Consider the following 27,994-nt stretch of genomic DNA (forward strand, 5'->3'; position numbering starts at 1 on the left):
GTCATCATATGCATTAGTCAATAAAGAATAACAGCGAGGGTGAACATGTGGTGACTCTCCTGCCTCTTGTTTGCCAGACCAAGCCCACGCCCTGCAGCGAGTCCAGACCTGCAGATGAGAGCAGCTGTAGTGGAGGCGGCGATCAAGGCGGGTGGAATACGGGTCAGGATGACACTGTGGTCCACGGGAAACACCTTCCACCGTCCCCACGCAGGCAGCCCACCAAGAGCAGCCTGAAGATGTCAAAAAAATCCGCAGCAGTCCCTGCGGCGCCCGCTGCTAGCCCACCAGCCCAGAGCGCCGACGTCTCAGTGCCGAATCCTCATCAGTCCGACCCCGACCCGCTGCCTACAGCGTGGAAACCGGGAGATTGTTTCTCTTACTCGCCAACGCTGTCCCATCGAGTCGCACCTCTGCGGTCGTCCCCCACTCTCGCACAAACCTACAGTTCCTCAGCATCCGCGTCTGACCCAAGCTGCTCTCCTGCACCGGGGGTGCGGGCGCGGACCATCTCGGACCCTCAAAGCGGCTCGGAGCCTCAGCAGGCCAAGAACCAGACTGCCTCGACCTACGTGCTCAGGAGGAAGGTCATGTCCAAGGAGACGACGAGGCAGTACCAGCAGAAGGCCCTCCAGAGGCGGGAGAGCAAAGAGGGCATGGGGAGCCCGTCGAGGACCAGCCATTCAGCCGTGCAGGTCCCCTGGGAGAAGGAGATGTCCAAAGAGGGGGTCCTCGGGCTCGGCCTGTGTTTGGGTCAGGGTAAAGGCTCGGGGGCCCCCGCGGCGCAGGATCAAGGTCTCCTGGAGGAGATCGACTCCACGTGTTGCCTCGGCGCGGTCCTCCACACCAGCCTGCAGCTCTCGCAAGTTAACAACAGTCACCACCAGGTGCAGGGCAAAGCTGCAGACGACTCCTGAGTCTGTAAAACGCAGCAGGTTTACTCTTCTTTTACGACTAGCAGCTATCTGCAACAAAACTATTCTTTTTCCCTTTGTTTTTTAATCTCGACACTCGGCTCCGAGCATACGTCCAAACCTGCCAACACAAACAAAAAGCCACCGAGTGAGGAGCAGGAAGAGGACGTGGTGCGCCGCAGAGATCTCCCTCTATGAGCCGTCTGCATATTTTAAACTCAAACCTGATTTATAGCGATTGGAAAAAAACAAATCAACTAAACGTCGTCGGCTCTTTCCTCTGGAATCGGATGCAAGTGCAGCGTCTCGTGAACTGTGATCCAAAACCACAGACCACAGCCGAACTGTTACCATCCTCGTTTAACCTGCTTCACCAGTTCATGACTTGTTTAAAAAAGTACAACTGCAAACAAAAGTTACTTCAGCAGACGGAGATTTTCAGTATTTCTTTCTAATGATCTTTAATAACGTTTTGTGTCGTCTAGTATTTTTCACATGTTCACCCCAAACGATGCACTAAACGCATTTTCGATAAAGTCGCGGCTGACGGAGGAGTTTGGAAAAGCCTCCGGAGCGTGTCAGGAGTAAGAAGGGACGCTGCGTCGCTCCAAACATTTCACATGATGAATTTGCACATGTGGATTAACAGCTGATGATTCCTACCAGGTACTAAAGTCTTTAGCAAAAAAGCAGGTGAGGCGGGCCTTTTGACTCGCCGTACGCTGCGTGACATGTCTGCCTTACACGGACATGTGATTTCTTTTTTAAACTCTGGTGTCTTAATCTACAGATGCCACAGCAGGTACTTTGTAATCAGAATCACTGTCGATTTAATAGAATAATGAATGATACATGATGTGCTTTAAGCTGCTGTCAGTCGCGTCCACAGTGATGTCCAAATCTCCTCAGGACACTTTGTTTTCTCCACACTGAAGAGACCCCAGTCCAAGGTCAAAGCCAGTATCCCTGCTCCAGGCTTCTCCCCCATCACGACTCTCACTTTGACCTTAAAATTACGGCCAGTTGTTGCCGATTTCATGACGTTTTATGCGGGTGAATAAAGGTGAACTTTCTAGGAGGTGCTCTATATTTTTACGATGAACAAATCCCCTGAAAAGACCAAAACTATCAGGCTTTGTGTGTCTCGCCACTATCACACTCCTGTGTTCAGTCTTTGGCTGGTTTTTGGTCTTTTCACAGTATTTGCTGACGTGTCTTTCTTCGCCTTTCTCACACGAGGGAATAACGGTCTGTGCGTGGGTCGGAGTCACGCTGCACTATAATGCAGCGGTTGATGATTGTACTGTAATGAAGCAATATAGTTCTCAGAGTAGCCACATGGATGTAATGTGCACAGAGTCTGAAGCATTCCTGTAACAGACTCTCCTGTGGAGAGAAACGCCGCGTCCAGCCCTCGCGGCTTCCCGTCATTCACCGCGTCACCGCAAACCCAGAGAGAAGCAGAGCGCTTTTCTTCTTCTTTTCGGGAATATTACATTTATGGTTCGTTGTTCTTATGATTTATGCCAGACGCCAGTCGGTGTGGCAGTTTAATAGCAGCCATTTCTCCACTTTCTGAGTGCTGCTCTGCGTTAACGATTTGCTCATAAAATCACTGGCGTGCTTCTAAAAGCCCAAGAATCGGTTAGCGAATCCAAAACGGAGGAAAAAACCAAAACAGACTCCAGAAGCGTTTGTGTGCTGCCCTCTGTGCTCTGTAAACATTAAGAAAATACTTCTGTACTATGCAAACATGCCAAATACTAAAGTTTCTCTGAGAGTGATTCGATTTCACTTGAGTATAAAGTCACGATTGGACTGCTTTCTGCCCCCGAACGAATAAACAACCACATTTAAAGAGAAAGCTGGTCCGTGTGCTGTGCCTTACGCAGGTACGCTGTAGGAAGCTGGGCTGTGCGTGTTTCTGACCACCGCCCGGACCTGAGAAACGAACCTGACACGAACTCGCGTTGTTTTGGTTGGTCGTTGGGTTTCGGCTGCGCTCAGCTGGTTCCACTCAGTGTTTTTAGGGTTTCTTTGCTGCGGTGGTCGCTGGGAATCTCCCCGCTCGTGTTTAAGAGAAGATCTCGGGGTTACTTTATCCTTTTGTAAATGAGGTACTTTTCCTTTGGTTGTTAGCGGATTCCTTATGTTGTGTGTGCTCTTTTTTTTTAAATAAAAAACTTGTGCTGAGCTTATTCTGTATTTAAAAAAAGAACAATTCTCAGAGGAGTTGATTTCATAATGAAAAAATTATTTTCAGCTGAATAGACGTATTTTTGCTGGCTTGAGTATATTTTACATGGATAATATATGATCGGTGTTGTATCTTGTAAAAACAAATTCTATCTAATATTTGAATGTTTTAGATTTTATTTTTGGAGGAAAAAAGAGATATGGACAAATGTCCCATGTAGCCGTTCACATTCAGATGGACGTACTGACGCCTGCTCGTACACAGTAAACACGGCTGTGGCCGCGTGGACGCGCTGCTTGTGCTTTCTGTTGCTTTCATTTCGGTATTTCGCGCCTCCATCGTCATCAAACAGAATGGTGGACGCGAACATCCGGTCTCGTATGTTACGTCGCGTGTTGGAGTGAAATGTAACATTTCATGTAAAATGTAACAAACAAAACTAGCTACTGTAAATCTAACGGCGGAGGGGTGAGAGGGAATATTCGAGTGTCCAGCTGCTGTTGTGAAGATCATTTGAGAAGCTTTACACTAAAACAAAGAACCACGAGCGTGTCTGACTCTGTAAACGGGACTCGGGTTGTCCTGAAAGCGTGTATTTGCAGTGAGTGGGAGGTGGTGGATTATGTAGCATCTTTTACTGAGTGTGGGTTCATGCACAGGTTCTTCTTTACAAAGATGACGATGTCACGACTTTTACACTGAATGTTACAGTCGGCAATTAAAAATATATATATTCCCCCCTCCCCCTGTCTCGGAATCGTGATGACGATCAGCTCTTCGATAATGCATTTATTGATTTTCCCGATACTGTGCACACTTGCATGTTCCCACTGCAGAGGAAACAACTGTCTTAAGTAACTGAGGTCAGTCTAATGTGCTATTGATGAGTAACCTGGTACAACTGCACACCATGTATGCACTGTGAACTGAAATAAATGATACTGTTTGATGCTTCTGCATCTCCCGACTCCTGACGCTTTGTGCTCACGTGGACAGAATCAGTATTTGATGGTGTTTTACAAACCACACGGGGACTTCCTGTGGCGTGGGTCCGTTTTAATCATTTCATTGGGTGATGTTCTCAATAAACAAGGCTATAGCTCTAAATAACAATCTCAGAGTTTAGTTTGTATGATGTCACTCTTCTCAAATGTGTTTGCGAGGGGCAGCCAATCAGAAGAACAAACGCTACTTAAAGGGGGAGGAGCAAGAATAGTTTAAGAAACCCAGGAATCATTCCGATATGGAAGCCCGTTTCCGCCACTAAAAAAAGGATCCATAACTCAAAATTCCGAGTTATTTTCTCGAAATTTCGAGTTACTTTCTTGAAATTTCGACATATTAACTCGAAATTTCGATTTATTAACTCAAAATTTTGAGAAAAGTAACTCGAAATTTCGAGTTAGCGCTGCCAATCAGTAATCTATGTGAATGACGTCATTTCCTCGTTACCCGGAAGCTGAAGCCATCAGCTACAAATGCTACAGCTAAGCTATCGGTATTACATCAAGTCGTGATTGCACAGATTGCTGAGTGTTTTCAGCCTGGCTTCACAAATGATGAAATCCTTGTGTTATTAGCTGAATCACATGGTGTTACTGTCAGCAAACGTACTCGCGAAAGCGCCAATTTGTTGGGATCCGTTTTTGAGTGCGCGTTCCTCTGCGCCATATGCTTCCGGGTAACAAGAAAGCGACCTCATTCACGTATATTTTTGATTGGCAGAGCTAACTCAAGATTTTGAGAAAATAACTCGAAATTTTGAGTTATGGATACTAGCTGTTTTGTTTTTATTTAGTGGCGGAAACGGGCTTCCATATTCCGAGGATGGAAGTACAGACGTGGAAATGAGTGTAAGACGTTCTGCTTTGTAGACGTCGAATGAATGACAACAAACTCAGTTTAATAAACATTTTGATCGAACTCAAAAGTTGAAAATGGAAAAATCACAGTAATAAAAATCATCATTACAGTATGTACAACTTCAATGGCTGCCTAGACAAATATAATGCTACTAATCCTAAAACATGAATCTGGGACTAAAGAGTTGCCACTGAAAAATTAACTTGGCACCAAAGTGGATTCATCAGAAACACACAAACAGTCTATAATCGTCCTGTTGGAAACGAATCCCATGAAGCTTTTATAGCTTCCACCTCTACACCGCAGAGGGGCCCAGTGTGCAGACATCGTGGCCTATTCTAATATACTTGATCATAACCAACCCTTCCTTATACACACACACGGTGCTTTCATGATTGATGTGTTACTGAGAGGCAGAGCAGTATGTTTGATTCATTCATTCACAGAACATGCAGAACAGTAGCAGGTTTATCCTGACTTGTTTCCAAATGAGGCTCAAAGACGATGCGTTCATGTGCCCTAAATTCCAGCGCGTTTTTTTCCTTTCAGCGTTCGCTGCTCCATCAATCCTAAATATATGGATCAGGCACAGAGATGTGACACACGCAGATGGGTATGCTTGTGTGGAACCAGGTGCAAAGCATCACAACGATGGATGAAGGTGCTGGAAATGAAAACGCCGAGATCTTCCTGCGTATATGCAAATAAAGACAGGCGGCAGTGATTTAACGTGGAGCCTCCGCGTCTCCACCGAGCTCCAGACTTCCTGTTCAAACTGCACCACTTATTTTTCATTGCTACCTGGACCACGTTCTGCATCTCAAATCAGTCTCTCCATGGGCGGCGGCTGCGTGATGCTCCACATCTCCACCCGCGACCCTTCCTTCTCCTGCCGGCTGGGACTGTAGGTGCCGTGGGTGGCGCGGCGATTTAGGGCTACTACCGCACCCACAGAGGTCAGGACGATGGCCAGCAACAGGACGACGGACCCCAGACTGATAGACAGCAAGAGGTCAGAGGTCAAACCCTCCGAGGTCAGCTGAGGAGAAGAAAGACAGGGACGAGTCAGGGAGAGAGAGAAAAACGGCTCGTGCCAATGTTTTTGAGAACACATGCTTTATTCCCCCGCCTCCATTTCTCACACACTCCCTTCCTCTCCTGACTCCTTTACGCTACACCAGGCGCTCCAAGTGTGCTGCCAAAGTGTTGATGGATGTGTTTCCCAGCTCAGCAGGTGGGTTGCGACCACCAGGAGCCTCGAGTTGCCGCGGACTCAAACCTCCCTCCGTCTGCCGCCTCTCTCGCAGTTTGGCTGGCGCGAGCGTCAGCCCCAGCATCGCCACCGCGATTGCCAAGCCAACCAGATACGGTGCCAGCACGGCGGTCACCGGCGAGCTGTGTGGAGCACGCTCCGTCTGTGAAGGATCACACACACAGGCGCAATCTTTGCCGAGGATCCCATCAGCACACACACACATGCCCAAAATAACTCGAGCAAACATACGCACACAGCTCCTTCAAAGCAGCACTGAAAGCTGCAGAGTCTGAGTTGTATCTGTGGACTTTGATGACTTGCTAATATTCTTATCTCACTCAGACTTGTGGCCGTTTGAGCCTCGCACACATGCAGAATGCAGCATCCTGCACGCAAACGCACAGAAGCCGCTCACCAGTCAGACCCCAACGAATCAGGATGTACTTAAGCTTTCCAGCAGGGGGAAGCTGAGCAGCAGATGCCCTTAAACCTACATCAGCTGTGCTGGTTGGTGTGATAGTTGTGATTCTCTGAGCACCTGCTACAACAGCACAACAGCTGTAAGTCTCACTCGGTAACACTTGCTGACAGCATCTTCATAACCGACACACGGGGCTGCGAAAAATTATCTCAGAAGTCAGCAAACTTTACAGCGAGCAATCAACATGGAAACATAATTCTAATAAAAACACAACCATCCGTATCCCGAGGCAAAAAATAACTTCTGCGCTCACGCTTGATGCTGTAGACATTAGTTTCTTCCCCCCTCGCTACAGGTTCTTTGTTGACTCCTGGAAAGTGCTTACCTGTCACTGCAGCACACTCGCCTGTCAGAGCGAGTGTGACACAAGCGAGCTGGAGCAGCCTGCAGCCAGGACCCGCCATCAGTCACCGACTGCCACACACAGACCCAGAGATGTCTAACTAACCAGTCTCTAAGGTACGTGTCGAGGCCACCCTGAAGCCTCTGCAGAGCGGCTCCGCACACAGAGACGGCGGCAGCAGTGCTTCCCTGCTGTCAGCACTATCAGCCTGCTGTGTGTGTGTGTGGCTGCCAGATAAGCTGCCCTCATAGGTTTCTGTGAAGAAGACCCAACTTGTGTGAATGCCACCAGCTCTCTGCTGAAAGTGCACTTCAGCGCCAGATGCTGCTTTTTTGCTGGCAAAGCACATTTCTTCCTCTGTGCTTATCTCGCGCTCCAAGGATGGCCACATCAGTGCCGACGCTGAAAAACTGCCTCCCATTTCCTCCCCCCGAAACTACCTGCGCTTGCAGAGCATACACACACACACACACACACACACACACATGCACGCAGACTTGTAAAAATACAAGATGGAAGAGAGCAGGTGTACACGGAGAGGCCGCTGCATGCACAGAAGTATGTGAGGATTACACTGGTAATCTTCAGGACACTGAGGCCGGAGGAGTCGCAGACGCATGTGTGACCAGATCCCAGCACCGTCTGACATCTTCCAACCCACAGATACAATAAACTATCCGTATGACCTAATTATCATTTAGTCCCATTATATTTATATTTCCAACCCTCTTGTTAAGAAATTATAACAAGTATAAAACGAAAGCGTTGTTCTCATGGTGATGGTCTTTATTGTGTGGATGCTTTAAGCATCCACACTATTGAGTTCCTGTTTCTCTTTATTCTTTATTTTTATTATTATTATTCTTCAAGTTGCTTCCGTACACTTTTCGCCGTAGAACAACTTCCACAATTTTTGTGCTATTTTCACCGTTCAAATTTTAAACTATTCTGCTATTTCTGCTTATTCCGGCTATGACTTTTGCTATTTTTTGCTATTATACTTTTTAAAATATTAAGCTTTTTTCCTTTAATTTGTCCCATTGAAATGAATGGGAAACTTCTGCAATTCTGCTAAAATTTGCTTGTTTTTGAAACTTAACTACTTCCTCACACTTTTGCCTAGAACAACCATTCAAACTTTAAAATGTTCACAAATTATTGGGCTATTCATGTATGATTCAGCTTTTTCAAATCTTTTACTGTTTTACTTTTATGCCTCTTAAAGTTTTAAGTTGCAAAATTGTGATTTTTCACAAAATACATGCGTTGTTATGGTTGCTATGCTCTTGGCTTCCAGTGTGCCACTGAAGGTTTTGCAATTTTCACTTCATGTCCGAACAACTTCCTGCTACTTGCTCAATTTTCACTCAACTTCCACAAATTATACATCAAAACGTAGGTATTTTTGCTGGCTTTCAGAAAATGTCACTATCATTGTTGTGGTATTCATAGAACTTTCGCAAATCTCCTCAGACCAACACAATGTCAGAAAACTCTCCATATAAAGTCAATGGAGAGCTTGTTCAAAATCATCGCTGGATTTCTGTAATGAGAGGCATATTCGAATCGTCATATCTCCTTAACGAAGCAAAGTTAAGACATGAGGCTTGTCCCCGTATATCTTCAGACACTCCTGACGCTCACAATTCAAGAATTTCTTTCTCACCTATTACCGTTCTGAAATGAGTTGGACTTGTTTGAGGGTAGGAAATTTGTCCTTCGCTCAGATTTCTTCAGATTTCAAACTGTGGAAATGAAGCACTTTTTTCTCTCGTCATAACTTTTTGTTGGATTTCCACAGAGACCTGAAAATTTCCATGATTGTTCACCAAAGCCTGCTGTCTCTTACGGTGAAAGAATGATATCGATACTCCAAATAGATTTCGAGTTAGAAAGCATTGTTTGAGGGCAAGTCAAGGCAGTTTTTGCTTCGCTCTACTCAGTTATGGTGCATTACAAGTCAAATATCTTTAATAATTCATATTTTAATGATAAATTGTTAACACTGGAAGATTCCCCCATCTCTTCTGAACAAAACGGTGTAAGAATGACCGCTCTAGCCCCTACGGTTAGGAAATTATGGTCATTTGTTTGAGGGGAGTCGTCACTATGAGAAATAGGCTGCAATAATCCTGTGCCTCTCTGTCCTGCGTGTGTAAAAAGATGCACCTGTTTTGGCGGGAAAACGTAAACAGCCACTCTGATTGGTGGATTTAAATTCGGCAGCTCTCTCCCTCTGTGTGTGTGTGTGTGTGTGTGTGTGTGTGTGTGTGTGTGTGTGTTTAGTGGGAGAGAGAGGACCCTGCCCTTATTTGGCAGCATGTCATTGTAGGATTTAAATTGAATATAGTTAGACTGGTTGACTGGATTAGAGCCTGTGTTTGTGTGTCCCTCTGTGCATTTGTGTTTCAATATGCCTCCATATTTGTAATTTTGTAAGTTATTACTATTCTGCTAAATCATAGTATTTCTGCTTTTCATAGGATTTGTGCCTAATATAGTATTTCTGCTAAATTATAGTATTTCTGCTTTTTATACTATTTGTGCTAAAACATAGTATTTCTACTAAATGTAGTATTTATGCTTAATCATACGATTTCTGCTTTTTATAGGATTTGTGCCTAATATAGTATTTCTGCTTTTTATAGGATTTGTGCTTAATATAGTATTTCTGCTAAATTATAGTATTTCTGCTTTTTATAGGATTTGTGCTAAAACATAGTATTTCTACTAAATGTAGTATTTATGCTTAATCATAGTATTTCTATATATTTCTGCCAGGTCCCCAGGCAGCCAATCCTCTGTGAGGACTGAGGCATTCAAATTTTCAAATCAGGGCCTGCACGGCTTCCCAGCCAATCATATATGTGTCCTGAGGCATTCAAATTTGCATATTGGGGCCTTCATGGCTTCTAAGCCAGCCAATCATATCTGAGGGCTGAGGAATTCAAATCCACAAATCAGGGCCTGCACGGCTTCCCAGCCAGCCAATCATATATGTGGCCTCAGCCATTCAAATTTGCATATTGGGGAATTCGTGGCTTCTAAGTCAATAAGTCATCCATGTCATATATCTCTAATAATTCATATTTTAATGATAAATTGTCAACACTTGAAGATTCCCCAATCACTTCTGAACAAAACGGTGTAAGAATGACCGCTCTAGCCCCTACAGTTAGGAAATTATGGTCATTTGTTTGAGGGGAGTCCTCACTATGAGAAATAGACTGCAATAATCCTGTGTCTCTCTGTGCTGCGTGTGTAAACAGAAGCACCTGTTTTGGCGGGAAAAAGTACACAGCCACTCTGATTGGTGGATTCAAATTCAGCAGCTCCCAGGCTGACCTAGAAACTTACTTCTCTCTCCCTGTGTGTGTGTGTGTGTGTGTGTGTGTGTGTGTGTGTGTGTGTGTGTGTGTGTGTGTGTGTGACAGAGAGAGAGAGAGAGAGATAAAGCTTCTTTAATGGGATGATCTCATTCTAAGATTCAAATTCAATATATTTAGACTGGTTGACTGAATTGGATCTTGTGTGTGTGTCTCTCTGTGCATGTGTGTTTCCTTATGTGTACATATTTGTGATTGTGTGGCTGTTGTATATTTTTTTGCTGATTTTTTTCATTTAACAAGTATATTTGAGGGACCCTCAGCATGTTCATCATTTTTTCAGCTGTCCATTTTGCTTTTCCAATTTTTCTGTTTAAGTTATTACTATTGTGCTAAATCATACTATTTCTGCTATTTTATAAGATTTGTGCCAAATATAGTATTTCTGCCAAATATAGTATTTCTAATTAATTATATTTTTTCTACCAAATCATAGTACAGTATTTCTGCTTTTTATAGGATTTGTACTAAAACATAGTATTTCTACTAAATGTAGTATTTATGCTTAATCATACTATTTTTGCTTTTTATACGATTTTTGCATTATATACTATTTCTGCTTTTTATAGGGTTTGTGCTTAATATAGTATTTCTGCTAAATTATAGTATTTCTGCTTTTTATAGGATTTGTGCTAAAACATAGTATTTCTACTAAATGTAGTATTTATGCTTAATCATACTATTTCTATATATTTCTGCCAGGTCCCCAGGCAGCCAATCCTCTGTGAGGACTGAGACATTCTGCTATGCTATTGTATTTCTGCCAAGTATTATGTTTCCTCTAAGATATTGCAGTTCTGCTAAATTATTACATTTTAGCAATGTTCCTTTGCTTCTGCAAAGTTTTTACAATTTCTGCAACTTTTCAGCTTTTTCAGCTACTTTTTGCATACAGCTTCAGCTTTAAGCATCCACACTGCATTTTCGCAGGAAATGCAAATTTTTCTAGTCTACTATTGTGTTGTGTTACGTCAGCTGCTCTGTCTGGTAATAGTTTTTAGCTTTCAGTGCATCCATAGATTTACCTTTTTATAGCCATATCTGACTATTTTAGCTATTTTTATGCAGTTTCACCTTATTTGCCTCATGTTTGAAATGTAAAAATAATTTTAGCAGAAATAGATGTAAATTTCTCAGGATGTACTGCCGCTTAATTTCCTTTGTGGTAGTTTTCCATTATATTCATCTATATCTGCAAAGACCTGACTTTCCCTGGTAAGTACGGCATTAAACATTCATTTAACTATAATTTAAAGCCTTCCCTTCATACACATTGGTCAGTCATTCAGTCAAAACACAGAGCATTGTGTCAGGATGGGGAAATCTGAGGTTCGAGTGCAGCAGCAGTGCCTCTGTTACTGATGACAAATGAGAAAGCAAAACTTCCAAACAGCGGTTTTAAGACTAGATGTGAAAAACTGTGAGCCTGTCCTTCATGCACAGATAAAAACGCTGTAGCTGTGCGCTGTGTTTGTGTGTTTGTGTGCACTTGTGGCTATTCTGGGATAAACTCACTCGGCATCTTGTTAAATGAGATTAAGAGTCTATGTTTGGTGTGGCAGCTACCACCTGACCTCAGTGTGTCCACTCCTTCAAACGCAAACACACACTTAGAAAATCACTGAGAAGAGTTTGACCTTCAGCTGTAATTTCTCCTAATATGGATTTTTGAAGGGAAACGGACAAAATGTGCGATTATGTGAAGAACAAGTTAGTCGAGAGAAACAAAGAGGACAGACGAGTACAAAACAATCAAGGCTGAAAGGTTTTTATTTGACAAGAACAAACAGAGAGACGACAGGCAGACAGGACACAACGATGGATTATGATGGAGGAAACAGACAAACAAGAAGTTACATGGATCATGCAGCATGATGTCAGCACAACAAGACTGAACGACAAACAATAAACACACAAAAGTCTACAGTGAGAGAAAGAGACATACAAAATGCAACGAAACGGTGACCACAGCAGCGGTGAATGTTGATAGGAAGCGTTGGCGCGGGGCCACGAGAGAATTTAGGCTTAAAATATCTGCGGCTCAGACAGCAAAGTGTTTTAGAGACGAAAAACTCCTTCTTTGGTACAAAACAGCACACAGTAGTCAGTCAGTCAGTCGGCGCAGTGCTCTGAACGCACATCAAGAACAAAGCGAGACATCTTGTTGTCTTCTAGCCCCTCTAGGTGCTTTTGTAACTACAACACTGTTTTTCATAGTTCACAAATGGATCCGCACGGAGCTCCCAGAATCCAGTTCAGACGAGACTGACAGGATAGCTTCACGGAGGAACCGTATAAATAACTCCGGTATCCGTAATGTTCCTCACCTCACTAAGTGCTTCCCTACACGAAACAATAACCCTCAGATTCATCTGTTTCTTCTCTGTACTGTCGGTCTGGACTATGTCCTGGACACGGTGAGGGAAACGTGACAGGTGATGCCAAGAGGATTGTGATTGGTTATGACCTTTAGCTGCGACGAAACACCATCACCTCGTCTGTGATACTGTTTCTTATCATCTACTGCAACGTGTACGTTTAATAATATGCATATATGCAGGTACATAACTATATTTAATAAGGTGCCGCTTATTTAATAGTATAATTTTAAGGCACAAGTCGTTCTGTGGTAACAGACCAGAGAAGTTCTGTGGAGTGTTTTGGATTATAGCCCGATCAATCAATCACCCATTTGAAAGCACCCTGACGCACGTGCACGCACAGACTCAGTCGTTTCCTCCCCAGTCCACCTCTGGCTCGTCGTCCAGCCTGAGGATCAGGTAGGAGAGCAGCTGGAAGAGGTTCTGCCACAAGAGCAAAGCCACGTAAAAGTAAATGTCGCTTACGTCCGTCTGGCACACGTCTCCGGCGTAGCTCATGTCGCACACGCAGACAAACTTGTTGATGAGGTTGCGGCAATAGCCTCCGTTCAGACACGGGTTGGACTTGCACTCGTCGACCTCCTGCTCGCACCTGAAACCACAGCATCACGGAAGAACTCAGACCACAGCCTCACTTCAATGAAATGCAGATAGAGTCCACAAATTCTATTGACGTTCTATTGTTCTTAAACCTGGTGTAATATTGGATAGTTCCCAAAAGTTCCCAGCATTACATTAGGGGAAAAGAGGTAAGAGAATCTGCACCATTTATTTATCCTCTTTGGGTGGAGGAGGCACTAATATCAGGCATGACGTGAGACACTACACGGATCAAAGAAACTGCACAGGAGCTGCTCGGCCATGGAAGCCCGAGCCGGAGGAATCTTGCACGCAGATTTTGTGCCGATGTTCATGTCAGAGGAGGTTTGGAAGCGTTGGAGACTTTTACGCACAAAAGCTTCAGCGCTCTGCGACTTGGTGATCTGTGACGTTACGTCGTTTGCCACTTCATAGATGAGTTGCTGTAACTTGCAGTAATTCCACAATCTGACATGGTGACAATATGTATTTGTCTTGTTTCCTACCGGTGCCCGATGAAGCCTGGTGGACAGTCGCAGGAGAGCTCGCGCTCGGTGCAGTTGCCTCCATTGAAGCAGGTGTAATTTCTGGTGTCGTCGCCGCACACAGAAACAGGAAGCTTTGGCCTTCTGTTGGAAAAGTTTAAAGCACAACTTTGTCAGTCTGCAGCTCGCATTGAAATGTTCAGCAGATTTGGTTCTCTGGCTTTATGTTTGCCGGAAGCAGAAGAGATGGCCGAGCGGGAGGTGCATTATTCAGCCTCCTGCTGTTCCCCACAGGGGAGACAAAGAGACTTAAGAAGCGACCAGGATAACAAGATTATAGCCCTCTGGCAACGAGTCACCAGCAGGACGTCAAATCACACGTGCAGGAATGAAAAAGCCAACTTCTTTCTCTTTGGCCTCTGTAACCTTCTGTTTGCCTCAAGCATCAACAGCTCTGCCGGCAACTTGAAGCTCATCCCTCAAAGGTTACAAAACACACTCTCATTTGAACAATTTGATCATTTTAAACTACAGCTGTCACTCATTTGAAAAAGTGGTTGGCTCACTTTTAAAAGTGCTAATATTTGCCTTTGCTTTGCATTTTGTTCCACAAAAAACAAAAACGAGGGAAGGCTTCACAGCTGACATTTGAGAGACAAATATCTAACAGGAAACAAACACCTGGGAACACGTGAAAAATAAAATAATAATAGTAAAAAAAGCCACCAAAAAACAACAACTCACACATTTTTGACAACAATGTACCACGGAATTTCTTCAACGCGTTCGCTGCAGAGGAAACAGAGAGAAAGATGGTGAGGGGAGGAAGAAAGAGGCGCAAACAAACGAGACAAACAAAAGGAAGTCGTTTTCACACACAAACTTTAAAGCAGCCTGGATGTTCCCAGTAAAGGGAGATAGCTTGACTGGTGTGGCTTGCTTAGCGAGACACTTGCAAAGGTGTGCAAGAAACAAAAAAACGGAGGCAAAATGCAAGAGGCTGTGTGTTTACAGGATAAATGCTTGGAGGCGTTCCCCCCGCTGGGTCTCAGAGGCGAACGCGAGATGACAGAGGGGGGAAGAAACTGGCGCTGAACCAGAGAGCCTTGTGTAGTGAGCAGACTGGGGCCTTTTTCTGGCTGACACTAGAATAGAAATGCAGCTTCTGAGGCGCTCACCGCAGGCGTGGTTGAAATGCTGAACAGAGGCAGAGATGTGGAGACATTTTGCAGTGAACAATTGTGTTTGTGTTGTGCTGCAGTCCCCTGTTGGTGCAATTTTGTAGCATTTATTTGTGCATTTTGTGTTTCTAACCACAGCTTTCACTGCACTTCACAAAGTCATCTTTGAAGAGTGAAATATTAATAAGGGGATTTCTTTCCCTCTTTGCTCATCTGCATTTTGCACACCCGCCCACTAACGTTTTATTTCACTCTGCTCTGCTTCGCTGCTTTACGACTTACCTTAGCAAACAGCTAAACTTACTTGCAGAGAGGTCCGGTGTAGTTCTCCGCACAGAGGCAGGCGTACCTGTCGGGCCCGTGCAGACAGGTGCCGCCGTGGGCGCACAGGTGGTTTTTGCACATGTCAGCCTCTTCCTCGCAGTTCGCGCCCGTGTAGCCGAGCTCACAGGTGCACTCGTAGCTCCACCCGGCGACGCTGCAGTTGCCGTGAACGCAGGGATTCGAAGCGCAGGTGTCCAAGAAGAAGTCGCAGTGTCTCCTGGCCCAGCCCTCGGGGCAGCTGCAGTTGTACGCGTTGAAGAGGTCCTGGCACTCCCCGCCATTCAGACAAGGGTTTGGATAACACACAGAGGCCCCGCCGCAGCCGACGAGTGGCGCTTGCGGCGACGTCTGGACGAACTGCTCCTCCTGCATGCGGGGGAGGTTCACGCCAGAAGAGCCAAAGTAAGAAAGGGCGATCCCACCCAGCTCCACGGTGCCCAGACAACCGGCGAGGGACCAGCCGTTGTCAGGGGCCAGTCCCCCCAAGAAGATGTCCACCCCCTCTCTGAGGAAGTCCAGGTTGCCTCCTCGGCTGGTGGAAGTGCTGGCTTCTTCGACGTCTTCATCGAGCACCAGAGTCCACCGAGAGGTTTGCTCCCACGGTGCTGCCATGAGAAAGCGGACACTGTGCCATTCGCCGTCGCTGACACTGCTCCTGGTGCTCAGGCTGACCGTAGATACGCCCTCCTCTTCGTAGGTGCTCTGATGCTCCACGAAGAGGAAACCATCTTGGATGGAGACCGTGATGAAAGCAGAGCCCTCCTCGGCATGTAGGATCGCTGCTTTACGCCTCCGTGTGCGCAGGTTTAGGGAGAGGCTTGTCAGGTTGCGGGATATGCGACCGTTCCCCCGGTAGGACAGCACGGTGCTGTCGTTCAGGAAAGTTGCATTGGAGTAACCTAGGAGACGAGGACACAATACCTGCCGTGAATATTTGCACAGCGTTCACTTTGTCATAAATGTTTTTGTTGTGTTTTAGTTGGCATGTCATTTACCGAGCACTGATTTCCTGAATCAAAATAGTAAACGTGTCAGTGTGGGGGGACTGATCCAGCGCTACACTGTATCAGCGTGACAACATCATAGAAAAATAACGGTTTTTATTAGATACACTTAAATCTAAAATCCTGAGAAAATCACAAACACTTTTTATTATTGAATTATTATTGAACACGACTCTGCTGGTTGTATTTCCACAGACCAGCAGGTTGCTGAGTGTCTTTAATCACAGCTACTGATGTGTGATTTTCACCAGTTTATCACAGTTAATTGCTGCATTATGAGAAACAGACTGCATGTAATGGCCAACCAGACCCCGTTCAATCACAGACTGATGACAGACTGACTCCGCCTTAGTGTTGGCGTGCTCGACAATCTCAGTGAAGTTTATCTTATTGGATAAAACAAATACTGACAAAGTTTGTGGATATAATTGTTGAAAAAAGGTGATAAATCGCAAAATGTTAAAAACTGTAAGCGAACTGCGAGAGTATCGTATTGTGGGGTGTCTGATGACTCCCACCTTTAGTCGGCAGTATTACAGTATGACAGCTACCTGTCTTGATAACAGTATTTACTGGAAATACAAGCAGTAAATATCTGTATCTCTGTAATAATGGAGACACACAGCAAATCATCACTAATTCCAAAAAGAGGATAAGCTGGCATCAGACAGATCCTACTTTACGGATCACATAGGGAATACTGTGTGGGCAGATTAAGGCCAGTATATAACAGCGTTGAGTCACTTGGTTACATAGTAGCCAATTAAGACCATAAAGGCTAATTAAACAAACAAGGTCAAAGATTCGGTAACGTACATTCACTGGGCTCTTACGTAGCAGAGAAACACTTTTAGCCCAGAATACTGGATCCCGCTTATGCAAAAGGAAATCATTCAGAGCTTATCGTTCAGTGCGGTGTCTGTTTATTACTCTCGACCTTCGCTTTGCCTTTGAAGGCACTTGGACTTGACTTGGCACCACTTCAAGTGACTTTAAAACAGCTCTGCTTTTGTAACTGACGAATCCTCGAAGGTCACTCACATTCATAGCCGTGGTTCAGCATCCTGCACTCTGCATCTGTGGGGCACGGGGACAGCTCGCACCACTTCACCTCTTCACAGCGCCGCCCTGATGTGTTGGGGGGGCAGGTACAGGTGAAGTCGTCCCACTTGGAGTAGCACACCCCCCCGTTGAGACATGGATTCCTCTGACAAAGAGATACGGGGAATTTGTTTTAGGTTTGTGCTACGGATTTGATTTCAGAATTACAATATAGATTTAATATCTGTGTAATGTCCACACGTACTACACCAACACTGTGTGCAGGGTGTTCACTCACACTGCAGATGTTGTCTCCAGAACACCCCACAGTTACGTTCTCCATGATCTCAAGAGGATAAGATCTCACTGTAGTGTCCAACCCAAAGAACTGCAGCCTCCTGTCGCTGATCCTCAGGTCCTGAACGCAGCCTTTGAAATATCCACCGAACGCCGCGGTCTCCTTCGCCTCCAGCATACCTCCCACATACACCGTGTCACCTGCTTGGACACCGACCGGCCTCACCTCCACACGCCCCTGTTCCTGAGCCCCCACATACAGCACGATAAGACCATCCGCCGCCACCTCTACGCTCACAAAGTGGGCTTCCCCATCGTCAATCGCATCCGCTGACTTCAGGCTTTCGTATTTATCGAGCTGAACTGAGACCTCGCCACCTTCCAACCACACGTGCAGGTAAGCGTTGCTGCTGTTGGCAAGCACCAAGAGGAGCCCGCCGCTCCTCCGCGTGCGCAGGAAGAAGGAGATGGAGAAGTTGTCGACCAGGTCATCAGTGACGGTGAACGCTGCAAAACTGTAAGCGTCCTCGTTCCCGAAGCGGGCAGTCACATGTTCTGCAGAAAGCAACAAAGGGGTGAACAACAAGTGAGCTGGATGGATGTCGGTACATAAAAAGACCTTTAGAGCTTTTCAGCTCGTCAGCACTGTGAAAGAAGGAGTCTGTGCTTTTTATCATTGGATCAGGTGAAAAGTTCTGATTTCTCCATCTGTCCTCTGAAATCTGAAGTATTGAACAGCTGAGGGGTTTTTCCACAAAAGGACGTTCTTATTGGTCTACGCTAAGCTCGCTTAACAATGAGTCTATCAGGTGGAAGTTTAGGCCTGTCAGCACTTTCCACCCTAATCTAAAAAACTTGTATATGTTAGCAGGTTTGAGTAGGTGTTTGGTTGATGTGCAAGTAAATGTTGGTCTAAATCCGCCCATCAGTAATCTTCTTTGAAAGACTCAACAGTCTTTGAAGCAGCCATGGAGGGAAAACTGATGAAAACTGTTCAAACCTTCAACATTTATTGTTCAGGTTATGATGTATCGATCGCAGCAGCCATTGGTTTACTGAGCACTCGCTATTTTACAGTCCGGCATTTGCTTGCATGTCAGTCCCAAAATAGATTGCCTTAATCTAGTTCTTCACATAAGAGGATCTTCCCCTTTAGCGTGACTTTTGACAGACTTCATCTCCGACCTCGTGTCTCCTGACTCACCCAAGCAGCTAAAGGTGCTTTTAGTGCGCCACTTTTGGAATTTGATAAGCGAGACCTTGAGTTCTTTCCTGCATGCCCAACAAGTGGGTTAAATCACTCCCCGTGTCTTACGGTTGCAAACTTACCCTCCTCACAGTCGTGCCCCTCATAAGGCCTGGCACACCGGCACTCGTAGCTCTGCCACATGTTTACGCACTCTCCTTTGTTTTGGCACGGCACATCCAGGCAGCGGTCCCTGTAGCTGCAGCCCGGGGACACGTTGACAGCTGAGTCGCTCAGCCACTGCTCGGGGATGACGAGCTGCCAGTCCACAAACACGTCCCGCATGCATCCGATGAATGGAGTAAACGCATCGTACTCGCTGAGGCCGCTCGAGTCTCGAGGCATTCCTCCAATAAAAGTGCTCTGAGGGGATGAAACAAACCCCACCAGCCAGCTTTGGACTGCGGCCGCTTTGTGGCACGACTGGCTCGCACACCCCACAGCATCATCTAGCAGTTTAAGGCTTAGCACCCAGTTTCCAAGCACAGCCTCTACAGAATACCACTTTCCATCTGTGACGTTGTGCGGAAGCTCGAGAACCTGGCTCGGGCTTTCCGCCTCAGCAGAGGCCTCCCTCCTCAGCGTGAGACGCAGCTGCCCCCCCTCCAGCTCCAGGCTCAGCTGCAGACCGCTTGTGATGGTGTGAAACAACAGAGCTCTAGGCAGAAAAGTCTTGAAGCTGAGAGTGATGTTGCAAGTCACTTCAGTATCCACTAGGGGGCTCTCCAGCAGCAAGTAACCTTTGCGCTCGAAGGTAAAAGCTGTAGGGGTCATACAGAGAGGCCCGGCGTACCCAGGTGAGCAGGAACAGGTGTATCCATGAGTCCCATCCAACAGGAAAGGAGAGCAGGAGCCTTGGTTCTGGCATTCATGGCCTTCACAACCCACTAACTTCACATCGCAGTTAACACCTCCGTAGAGGATGCCATAACGACTGGGCTTGAGGCAGTGGCAGGTGTAGCCCCCAATGTGACCCTCGCATCTGCCCCCATTCTGGCACGGACTGGGCTCGCACTGGTTTATCACCTCCTGGCAGAGGGAGCCTGTAAAAGAGGCACACAGCACAAACACGTACACACAATTAAACACTGTTACTACAGCTGTTATATAACAACAGACATGTTTCCAGGTATAAATGAGGTTCTGGATTATTATTCCCACTACACTTGTCTCCCTGTTTACCACTCGTGGTACCAGGTAAACTATCTTCTGCAGTCAAGTGAGCCCACCTGACTCTCAGCTGTTAAACATCAACACACCTGCTTTGTTTTTTGCCCTCTACACCACCACAGCACAGTTTCCTCTCTTTACGTTTGTATGTACAGCTCTACGCACATGCTGTAGGTCAAATTCAATCAGTCACAAGTTACTTGTTTTGATTAGGCAATAAGCAAAGATGACAGACAGGTGTAACTCAATGTGTATTATGTAATACTAAAGCTACTGGTACCGCTGTTACCTGTTCCAAGCAACCAAATCCCCAAAATCCATGGCGCAGGTGTCCACATCATGCCGTCAGGTTTCCCCCCAGAAAAGCCTCAAAGTTGTCTAACAGCACCATGTTATGTGGTGTGTGTGTTTACGGGTCCTCACGGTGGACGCCTGATCCTTGTCTGCTTCTCTAAAGCATGAAGGGCTGAATAGCTGCAGTCAGGAGACCAGAAAAGCCACATCCCCGGGGATTAAGCTAATGCTATTTGGCCACCTTACTGAGTCAGTGCCCTGCAACTTGCAGAGTCCATTTCTAGAACACAGTCTCAGCAGGCATCAGCTCACACTTCGTACCGACGCCCCCGGATCAAGCAGTCTTGCGCAAGCAGAATTTGAAGCTTTTCCAACAGAAAGAAAACTTTAATTTGATGAAACAAGCCCGCTGCTGTGTTTCCCTCAGAAACGCCAACACTTACTGTATATTATGTTACCGCTTAAGTAACATGCGGTCAGTTGTACCTACTCACCAAATATTCTACATTTATTTTAGATTTAGTTAGTGTGACAAAGTGTGTTTGTGTGTGTTTTTAAACTACCACCAGGGGGCACCACGGTGAGCACATTTCAGCACCTGACAGCTGTTCATGCTGTCATTTTAATCTGGGCATAAACGCTGTCCATGGTCCTGTTTCTGGATCCATCTGAAGACACCGCGTATTCCTTCATCTTCATTTCTTCAAGCTGATCTTGCTTTTTCTGATCAATTAACTCTTTAAAAAGTGGAACCGTGCGAAGGCATGTATATCTTTTAGATCACTGCCCTCAATTAACATGGTTTGTTAATGATTACAAGCTCTTTATTCAGATGCCACATTACAGTTATGAACAGAATAATTCGTTTAGTGCTTCAATGTTATGCTCGATCACGTCTGGATTCTCAGAGAAGTTCAACATGTCGACTCAAAATTTGTGAATCAGCACAACTTTGGTGATTTTTGGAGGTCGGTCATTATGAACACAGATCCATTCATACGTGTCAGAGTCCAAGTCTTTCAAACCGTGATTGACTGAGATATGACCGATTCAGTTTGTCAAACGAAAATGACCTACCTGTTGTTCCTGAGGGACACCTGCAGATGTAACCTGCAGACTGTTTGTGGTCATAGCTTTCAGGCAGAAGAGGCTCACTGCCATACAAGGCATGCCAAGATCTCTCAATGCAGCTGCCGCCATTTCTGCAAGGGCCGCTGCCACACTCACTGATGTCTGTCTCACAATGACGGCCCTCAAACCCTGGAACGAGGAAGGATATTTAATGTGATCAACACTACATATGATGTTCATTAAAGATGACACGGGGACAGGCTGTTCTGGACAGAGCAGGTGTGAATAAGTTCAAATGCCTCAGTGTCCTTGTTTATTATTCTCCACATTATTTGACCAAGAGAAGAGCTTCCTTTACCAGGCCAGCATTCACAGGTGTAGTTCCCTCCATTGTCCCTACAGATGGCGCTATTAAAGCAGGGTTCAGAGTAGCAAGGCGGTAGAGGTGTCTCACAGTGTGGGCCGGTGAAGGCTGTTTGAGAGCAGTCACAGCTGTAACTGAGACAATCACATAACAAGACAGTCGGTGTTTGTAATTTATATTAATAAAGTTATTTAAAACATTTCCTTTGCTTTGTTTATAGATCTCATTAGAAGCTACTCATTTTTGAAAGACCACACTACTTACTCATTCACTCCATCTATACACAGAGCCCCATTTTGGCAAGGGTGCTCTTGGCACTCATCGGTGTTGATTTCACACTGTTGTCCTTGGAAACCGGTGAGACAGGTGCAAGTGAAGCCACCAACGTAGTCATGGCAACTGCCTCCGTTGAGGCATGGCTGTGACTGACATTCGTCAATCTGGATCTCACAAGTTGCACCTGTGAACATCAAAGCGGTACAGATGTCAGAGGGCAGGCGAGCCTGAGGGCAGAGGGTGGAAACGAAGAAAGCTTTCATGTGGACTGCTGTGCTGTGCTGTGCTGTGCTGTGCTGTGCTGTGCTGTGCTGTGCTGTGCTGTGCTGTGCTGTGCTGTGCTGTGCTGTGCTGTGCTGTGCTGTGCTGTGAGGATTCCTCTTTTATCTCATAGCAAAGCTTTTTGTTGTTTTCCCAAAAACACTCAAACTATGGAAGGGAAAACAACATGTGCAATGTTTCCTTTACTGTATCCCTAAAAAAAAGGTGATTAATGCTCTCATGGTCCATTCAACAGCTACTAACATGGATGGCATTTAATATAGACAGAACACATTTAAACTGGGGTAACACATTTTTGACACTGTTTTCTTGAATAACTAAAACTGTGTAGGATTCTTTAGTTCCCAATAACATATTTTAGGATTGAAATGATGTGGCTTTACATAAAGATGCTGACCTGTGAAACCAGGAGAGCACAGACAGGAGAATCGACCCACTCTGTCCTCACAGGTTCCTCCGTTCCTGCAGGGCTGTGAAGCACACTCGTTCACATCAATCTGACAGTGAGAACCCTGAAAGCCCGGCACACAGAAACAAGAGTAGCTATCGCCACGGGTTCGACAAATCGCCTGGTTCTGGCAAGGGTTTGGGGAGCACTGGTCCACAATTTGAGGCAGCTTGTCCAGAACAGCACCTGAGAACAGATGGTGATTTTATATATGAGAATACAACAACATTATTCACACATGTAAAACCCCAATATATGCAGTGCTGTGTAGGACAATTTTCCTCCTTTCTCTGTTTGTTTCACAGCTGAGCAAATACAAAATTCAGTTTTTTAAATAAAGATTTCATTTAAAAGTTATCCACAGCTTCATGGCTCATTGTGTAAGAGTGAAAGTAAATCTAATACCTGTTTGTGCCACCTTGGCAGCAAGAATCGCAATCAAGCCTTTGTGATATGAGCCAGTGACTCTTTCACATCCCTGTGAAGGAATTTTGCACCGCTCTTCTTTATAGAATTGTTTTAATTCAGACAGATTAGAGGGGTTTTTGAGCATGAACAGTCTGTTTAAGGTTATGCCAGTTTATGATGATCAGATTTTAGTCTGTACTTTGACTAGCCCACTCCAAACTCCTCATTTAGTTCCTATTTTAGCCATTCAGGGGTCACTTTGTTTCAGATCTTTATCCTGCTGCATAACTCGAGTATGTTTGAGCTGCAGGGCACAAGCTGGGTGGACACTCTCCTTCAGGATTTTCAGGAGTTCACAGTTCAGTCAATTATGGCAAGTCATCCAGGTCCATCACACTACCACCACCATGTTTCACTGCAGGTGTCCATCCGTCCATCCTCCATCCATCCGCCCTTCCGTCTATCTATCCATCCATCTATCTGTCATCCATCCGTCCGTCCGTCCGTCCGTCCGTCCGTCCATCCGTCCGTCCATCCGTCCATCTGTCCGTCCGTCCATCTGTCCATCCATCCGTCCATCTGTCCGTCCGTCCATCCATCCATCCATCCTTCCGTCCATCCATCTATCTGTCCATCCATCCATCCTTCCGCCCATCCATCCGTCCATCCGTCCGTCCATACATTTATCTGTCCATCCATCTGTCCGTCCATCCATCCATCCATCCATCTGTCCATCCATCCATCCATCTGTTCGTCCGTCCGTCCATCCATCCATCCTCCTTCCATCTGTCTCTGTCCATCCTCCATCCTCAATCCATCCATCAATCCATCTCTGTCCATCCATCTATTCTTCCGTCCATATGTCTATCTGTCCATCTATCCTCCATCCATCTGTCTGTCTGACTGTCTGTCTATCTATACATCTGTCCATCCATCTATCCATCCGCCTATCTATCTATCATCCATCAATCCGTCTGTCCGTCCGTCCATCCATCCATCCATCCATCCATCCATCCATCTATCCATCCATCCTCCATCCATCTGTCTATCTAACCATCCATCAATCTGTCTATCTGTCCATCTATCCTCCATCCGTCTATCTATACATCTGTCCATCCATCCATATGTCCATCCGTCCATCTGTCCATCCAGTCTTCTTACAGCCATGTAATATCTACAACATTACTATAAAAAGATCCAGATTTTAAGTATTGGGTAAACGTTTATCAGTCTCGAGGCACTCCAGAAGGAATATGTGTCCAACAGTACTTCAAAACAACTGTTTGCACGAGTGCCCACTGAATGATCCTGATCTGTTTTATTTCAATCACGTCTAACACAAAGCTCTTTTATCTCTCTTTAGCTTTGATTAAAGAAAAAAATGATTAGCAGTTGTTGTAACAAGGGCTTTAAATTCAAGGGCCTCTCAAGGCGTTGTGGCCGGCTGCCACAGAAACCAGTTTCACTGTTTGGGTTTAGCATTCCTTCTATTTCCATGGTGACAGCATCCAACCGAACATCTGAGCCATTTATTGCTCTACTCGTTATGGTGTGTTTTAATGAGGAGGATTAAACAGCACAATGACACAGCTTTGGGTTTAGCTCTCATGTCAGCATGGACATGATATAACTAGTAATTAGAGGGTAAGCACTTGATTTTCTTGTGTAACTGCAATTATAAGCAGCTGTTATCAAGTTATGCATGCCTCAAACACTTATCATCCATATTAATCTTACTCAAAAATGTTTAGATTTTATTTTACAGACTTTTTTGTTTCTGTCCTCATCAGCAGCAGTCACATACAGTCACAGCTTCCATGACTGGGCAACATGAGGAGACCCTTTTAGTCTGGTAGATAAAGAAATGGGTTCAGCTGAAGAAGAGGAATAAAATCACACGGTATGATTTCAGGCATAAATTCTAAATCTGTGCTGTTAGTCACTCGTGCACCCAGACAAGCTCTAAAAGTTAAAGTTTCGCTGTGACCTGCAAAACTAAACTTTCTTTAGAATCTGTGTTAAAGCGTTGCTATTTTTCTTCCTGACTGAATTCCTCTATCATGTCTGCCTGGAGACTTACTGCCTGCAGCTTTTACATATACAAAAAAGCATCAAACATAAATAGCTACAGGCAAGGCTGCTCAAAATTGTTGTACTGCAGGCAGAACAAATGGGACAACCTCAGAGATCCATCCATGGAGCAGAAGGGGGCATCATATGTACTGTTTTTCATAGTTTTAAAGAATGTGCCATGACTCTAATCAGTACATTCACACTGATATTAGATAGCATGAAAGTACTTTTTTTTATTGGTGCAACTGTTTTTGTGGTTTTCAATCTTCTGTCGTTGTTTGGTTCCAGCCTTATTAGTTTGTATTAAGTTACACCTTTAGCACCTGCATATACATCATCCAGTCACTTGTCAGTAGTCACTATATCTGTGACTGTTGCCTGTTCATCACAGTGCTCTTCTTTGTGTTCCAGTGCCTGCTTTACATTTATTGGACTGTCCTGCCTTGGGGTTTGAGACTTTCTGCCTTTTCCTGTAAGTTTCAGTCAGTTTCTTCGTTAGAGCTTGCTTGAGTATCTTTCTTTTTTTCTTCTTATTTTAGAAACCACCTGCCCCCCTTGTGTCTGCACTTCTAACCTCTTGAGTAAAGGAAGCCAGGGAGGTGTTATCCTTTAAGCCCTGACCTAGGAACTCTCGACCTGACCAGATTAAGGACTTGCTTTACACTCCTCATTACCTCCTTTGTTTTGGGAGAAAGTCTACAGAATTGTTTATTGTGTGTGTGCAGAAAGGCCCCACGGCGTGTGCACGACAGCCATCGTGAGCTTGACGATTTGAACAGCTCATACTGTCTTAGCAGGAAGTCATTTGAAATTCAATAGATAAATTTGTGGGGAGGCTGAAATTCGGTCACTGCTGCTGAATCAACTCAAATTTTACTCATCCTAAAACTGAGTTCGCTGCAGTACCAGGTGGCTTTTGGACCCTGTTCTTGTCTTGTTCTGTCTCTCTCTCTACGTTGTTCCACATTACTGGTTAACTTCTCTCTTTTAATCATTTCGGCTGTGTTTGCTGCCAGTGTTCTTCCCTATGTTTCCTGTGTTTGCCTTCTTTATCTCTTACTAAACTCCCGCTGTTATCAAAGTTATTAAAGCCTAACAATCTTTCTTTCTTTCTTTCTTTTTTTGCAACAAGCTTGTCTGCCTCTTTTGTGTTTATATTACTATTGCACAGGCTGGAGTCTATAAATACAGTCGTGCTGATGTGAGCAGAGATTTTACAATAATATTCACACACCCTTAAAGAGCACAATCAGGCTCAGAGACTATTGAGGCTCAGAAGAGCGCAATTAGGCTCCACTTGGCGCAATCTTTTTAAAACCAGCTATCATTTATCTGTCATTGGTGGAGGTCAATCAGTTTCACAGCCAGCCAGCAGGACTCTCCAGGAGCAGCTTATACATGTCTAGACTTGGACCGGGGGGGTATGATGGAGATCGAGCATATTCTCTGACCACATGTCTGTATCATTACAACAAATATTGATATGTTATAGACTCTGAAACAATCATTCTGACAGTTATTTCAGTTATATTAAAAATGTTATGTTGGTAGTATAATTGGAATGCATTGAAATGGCAACAGGTGGTTCCCATTTCACTCTTTATTCAGCTCACTGTATTCAGTCTATATCCTGAGGCCGAGTTCAGAGTATTCAGAGCCATTTGTGTCTGTTTGAGATACAGCTCCAGCCAACTGCACATCCCCTCCCACAGCATGTAAGGCTTTTTTTCATATGCAAATACCTCCCACGGGTCTTTGTGTGGACCTATCTGCAGGCCCTTAAATGGCACATGCGTGGCACCTGACATCTCCTGATGCACGTAGCTGGTGTATGCATCTGTTTGTTTTGGCGGTGATAAGAATGCTGCTATTTGGTGTTTTGGACAGGAGCAGAGACAAATAGCATCCTCTTTTGTCCCCCTCCCCAAACCCACCCCCAGTCTTCCCACCCCGTTCATGGGTCACTATGCTACCCCCCATTGTTAGATCTCTTTTAGTCATCTTTAGCTTTTCAATCCTTAGAAAATGTGCAGAGATTAGTGTAGTCAGTGATGTCACCGCTCAGTCTTGTAATTAAAATTCTTAGCATGGACCGGTTGAAATGCAAGCCCACCAATAAACTCAGATTCAACACAGCTTTCTAAAAGTACGATTATAATCATGCAGGTTTTCTTGCTGGTTTCTGAGAATGCATTCTAAAAGAATAAATACTAGGATGTAATATTTTATCACCAGTGTCTGAAACTCACTCTGGTTTCATACTGGACAAGTGCAGAAATCTGGTGTGGGGCTTGAATATATCATGACAATAAACTAAACCTCGAGGTAACTGAAACTCAACTCTGACACTAATTGTCTGAAAAGGAGTCACTTACCCTCTGTCGCAACCAGTGATGAGATGAGCAGTGTGCATGAAAGGAACGCAAAATGACGAAAGCGAATTAAATCCATAATCATGACAGGAAACCATCCTGTGCTCAAGTCTAGCCATGCGCTGCGCTCTTACTGCAGATTGCTCCGTTTCTGCCTCGCAGTAGCGCCGTTGTCAACTCCAGATCCACTTGATGCACACTTCTCTGGCTGGAGCACCACCAAGAGCTCCCATAGCCCAGGAATAACAAAGACGGCGTG

The 27,994-nt window shown here is 45.0% G+C and overlaps 2 protein-coding genes and 1 pseudogene across 9 annotated transcripts in view; 2 read left to right on the top strand and 1 right to left on the bottom strand.

Moving 5' to 3' along the window:
• The window catches only part of dennd1b (DENN/MADD domain containing 1B), a 94,844-nt gene extending 91,266 nt beyond the window's left edge, over positions 1-3,578 (top strand). For both annotated transcript variants that reach the window (XM_085387385.1, XM_085387386.1), the window contains one exon: positions 78-3,578. In XM_085387385.1, the coding sequence (XP_085243511.1) occupies positions 78-917 (840 nt within the window). In that variant the 3' untranslated portion in view covers positions 918-3,578. The remainder of the gene's footprint in view (positions 1-77) is intronic.
• A 694-nt stretch (positions 3,579-4,272) lies between these two features.
• crb1 (crumbs cell polarity complex component 1) lies at positions 4,273-27,992 on the bottom strand. Of its 7 annotated transcripts, none has more exons than XM_085387379.1 (14): positions 27,739-27,990; positions 22,832-23,068; positions 22,141-22,336; positions 21,871-22,010; positions 21,519-21,701; positions 19,061-20,020; positions 17,733-18,286; positions 17,435-17,600; positions 15,370-16,288; positions 14,629-14,673; positions 13,906-14,028; positions 13,286-13,412; positions 5,776-6,013; positions 5,531-5,664 (listed from the first exon to the last, which is right to left on the bottom strand). In XM_085387379.1, exons 1-13 carry the CDS (start codon positions 27,818-27,820, stop codon positions 5,795-5,797), a joined length of 3,951 nt encoding a protein of 1,316 aa, XP_085243505.1. In that variant the 5' UTR covers positions 27,821-27,990; the 3' UTR covers positions 5,531-5,664; positions 5,776-5,794. The 7 variants fall into 7 exon arrangements, with proteins under 7 accessions (XP_085243507.1, XP_085243504.1, XP_085243506.1 ...); XM_085387384.1 differs by lacking the exon at positions 5,531-5,664 and adding an exon at positions 6,117-6,389 and having other exon boundaries at positions 5,873-6,013; positions 27,739-27,992; XM_085387381.1 differs by having other exon boundaries at positions 4,273-6,013; positions 15,415-16,288; positions 27,739-27,991.
• Positions 23,586-24,498, top strand: LOC146650276 (uncharacterized; annotated as a pseudogene).
• Positions 27,993-27,994: the final 2 nt, after the last annotated feature.

The sequence above is a fragment of the Rhamphochromis longiceps genome, linkage group LG17 (genome assembly GCF_057381845.1).
Source record: "Rhamphochromis longiceps isolate RC_006_pf linkage group LG17, R_longiceps_female_GT1.1, whole genome shotgun sequence".
NCBI classification, from domain to species: Eukaryota; Metazoa; Chordata; class Actinopteri; order Cichliformes; family Cichlidae; genus Rhamphochromis; species Rhamphochromis longiceps.

Bases quoted from the DNA above. Each gene is read 5' to 3' on its own strand.
- crb1 (XM_085387384.1), bottom strand. From the start codon at position 27,820: ATGATTATGGATTTAATTCGCTTTCGTCATTTTGCGTTCCTTTCATGC. The intron at 23,069-27,738 runs GTAAGTGACTCC...ATCTGTTCTCAG, and splicing joins ATCACTGGTTGCGACAGAGG to GTGCTGTTCTGGACAAGCTG. The intron at 14,029-14,628 runs GTGAGTTGTTGT...CTTTTCCAACAG, and splicing joins TACATTGTTGTCAAAAATGT to AAGGCCAAAGCTTCCTGTTT.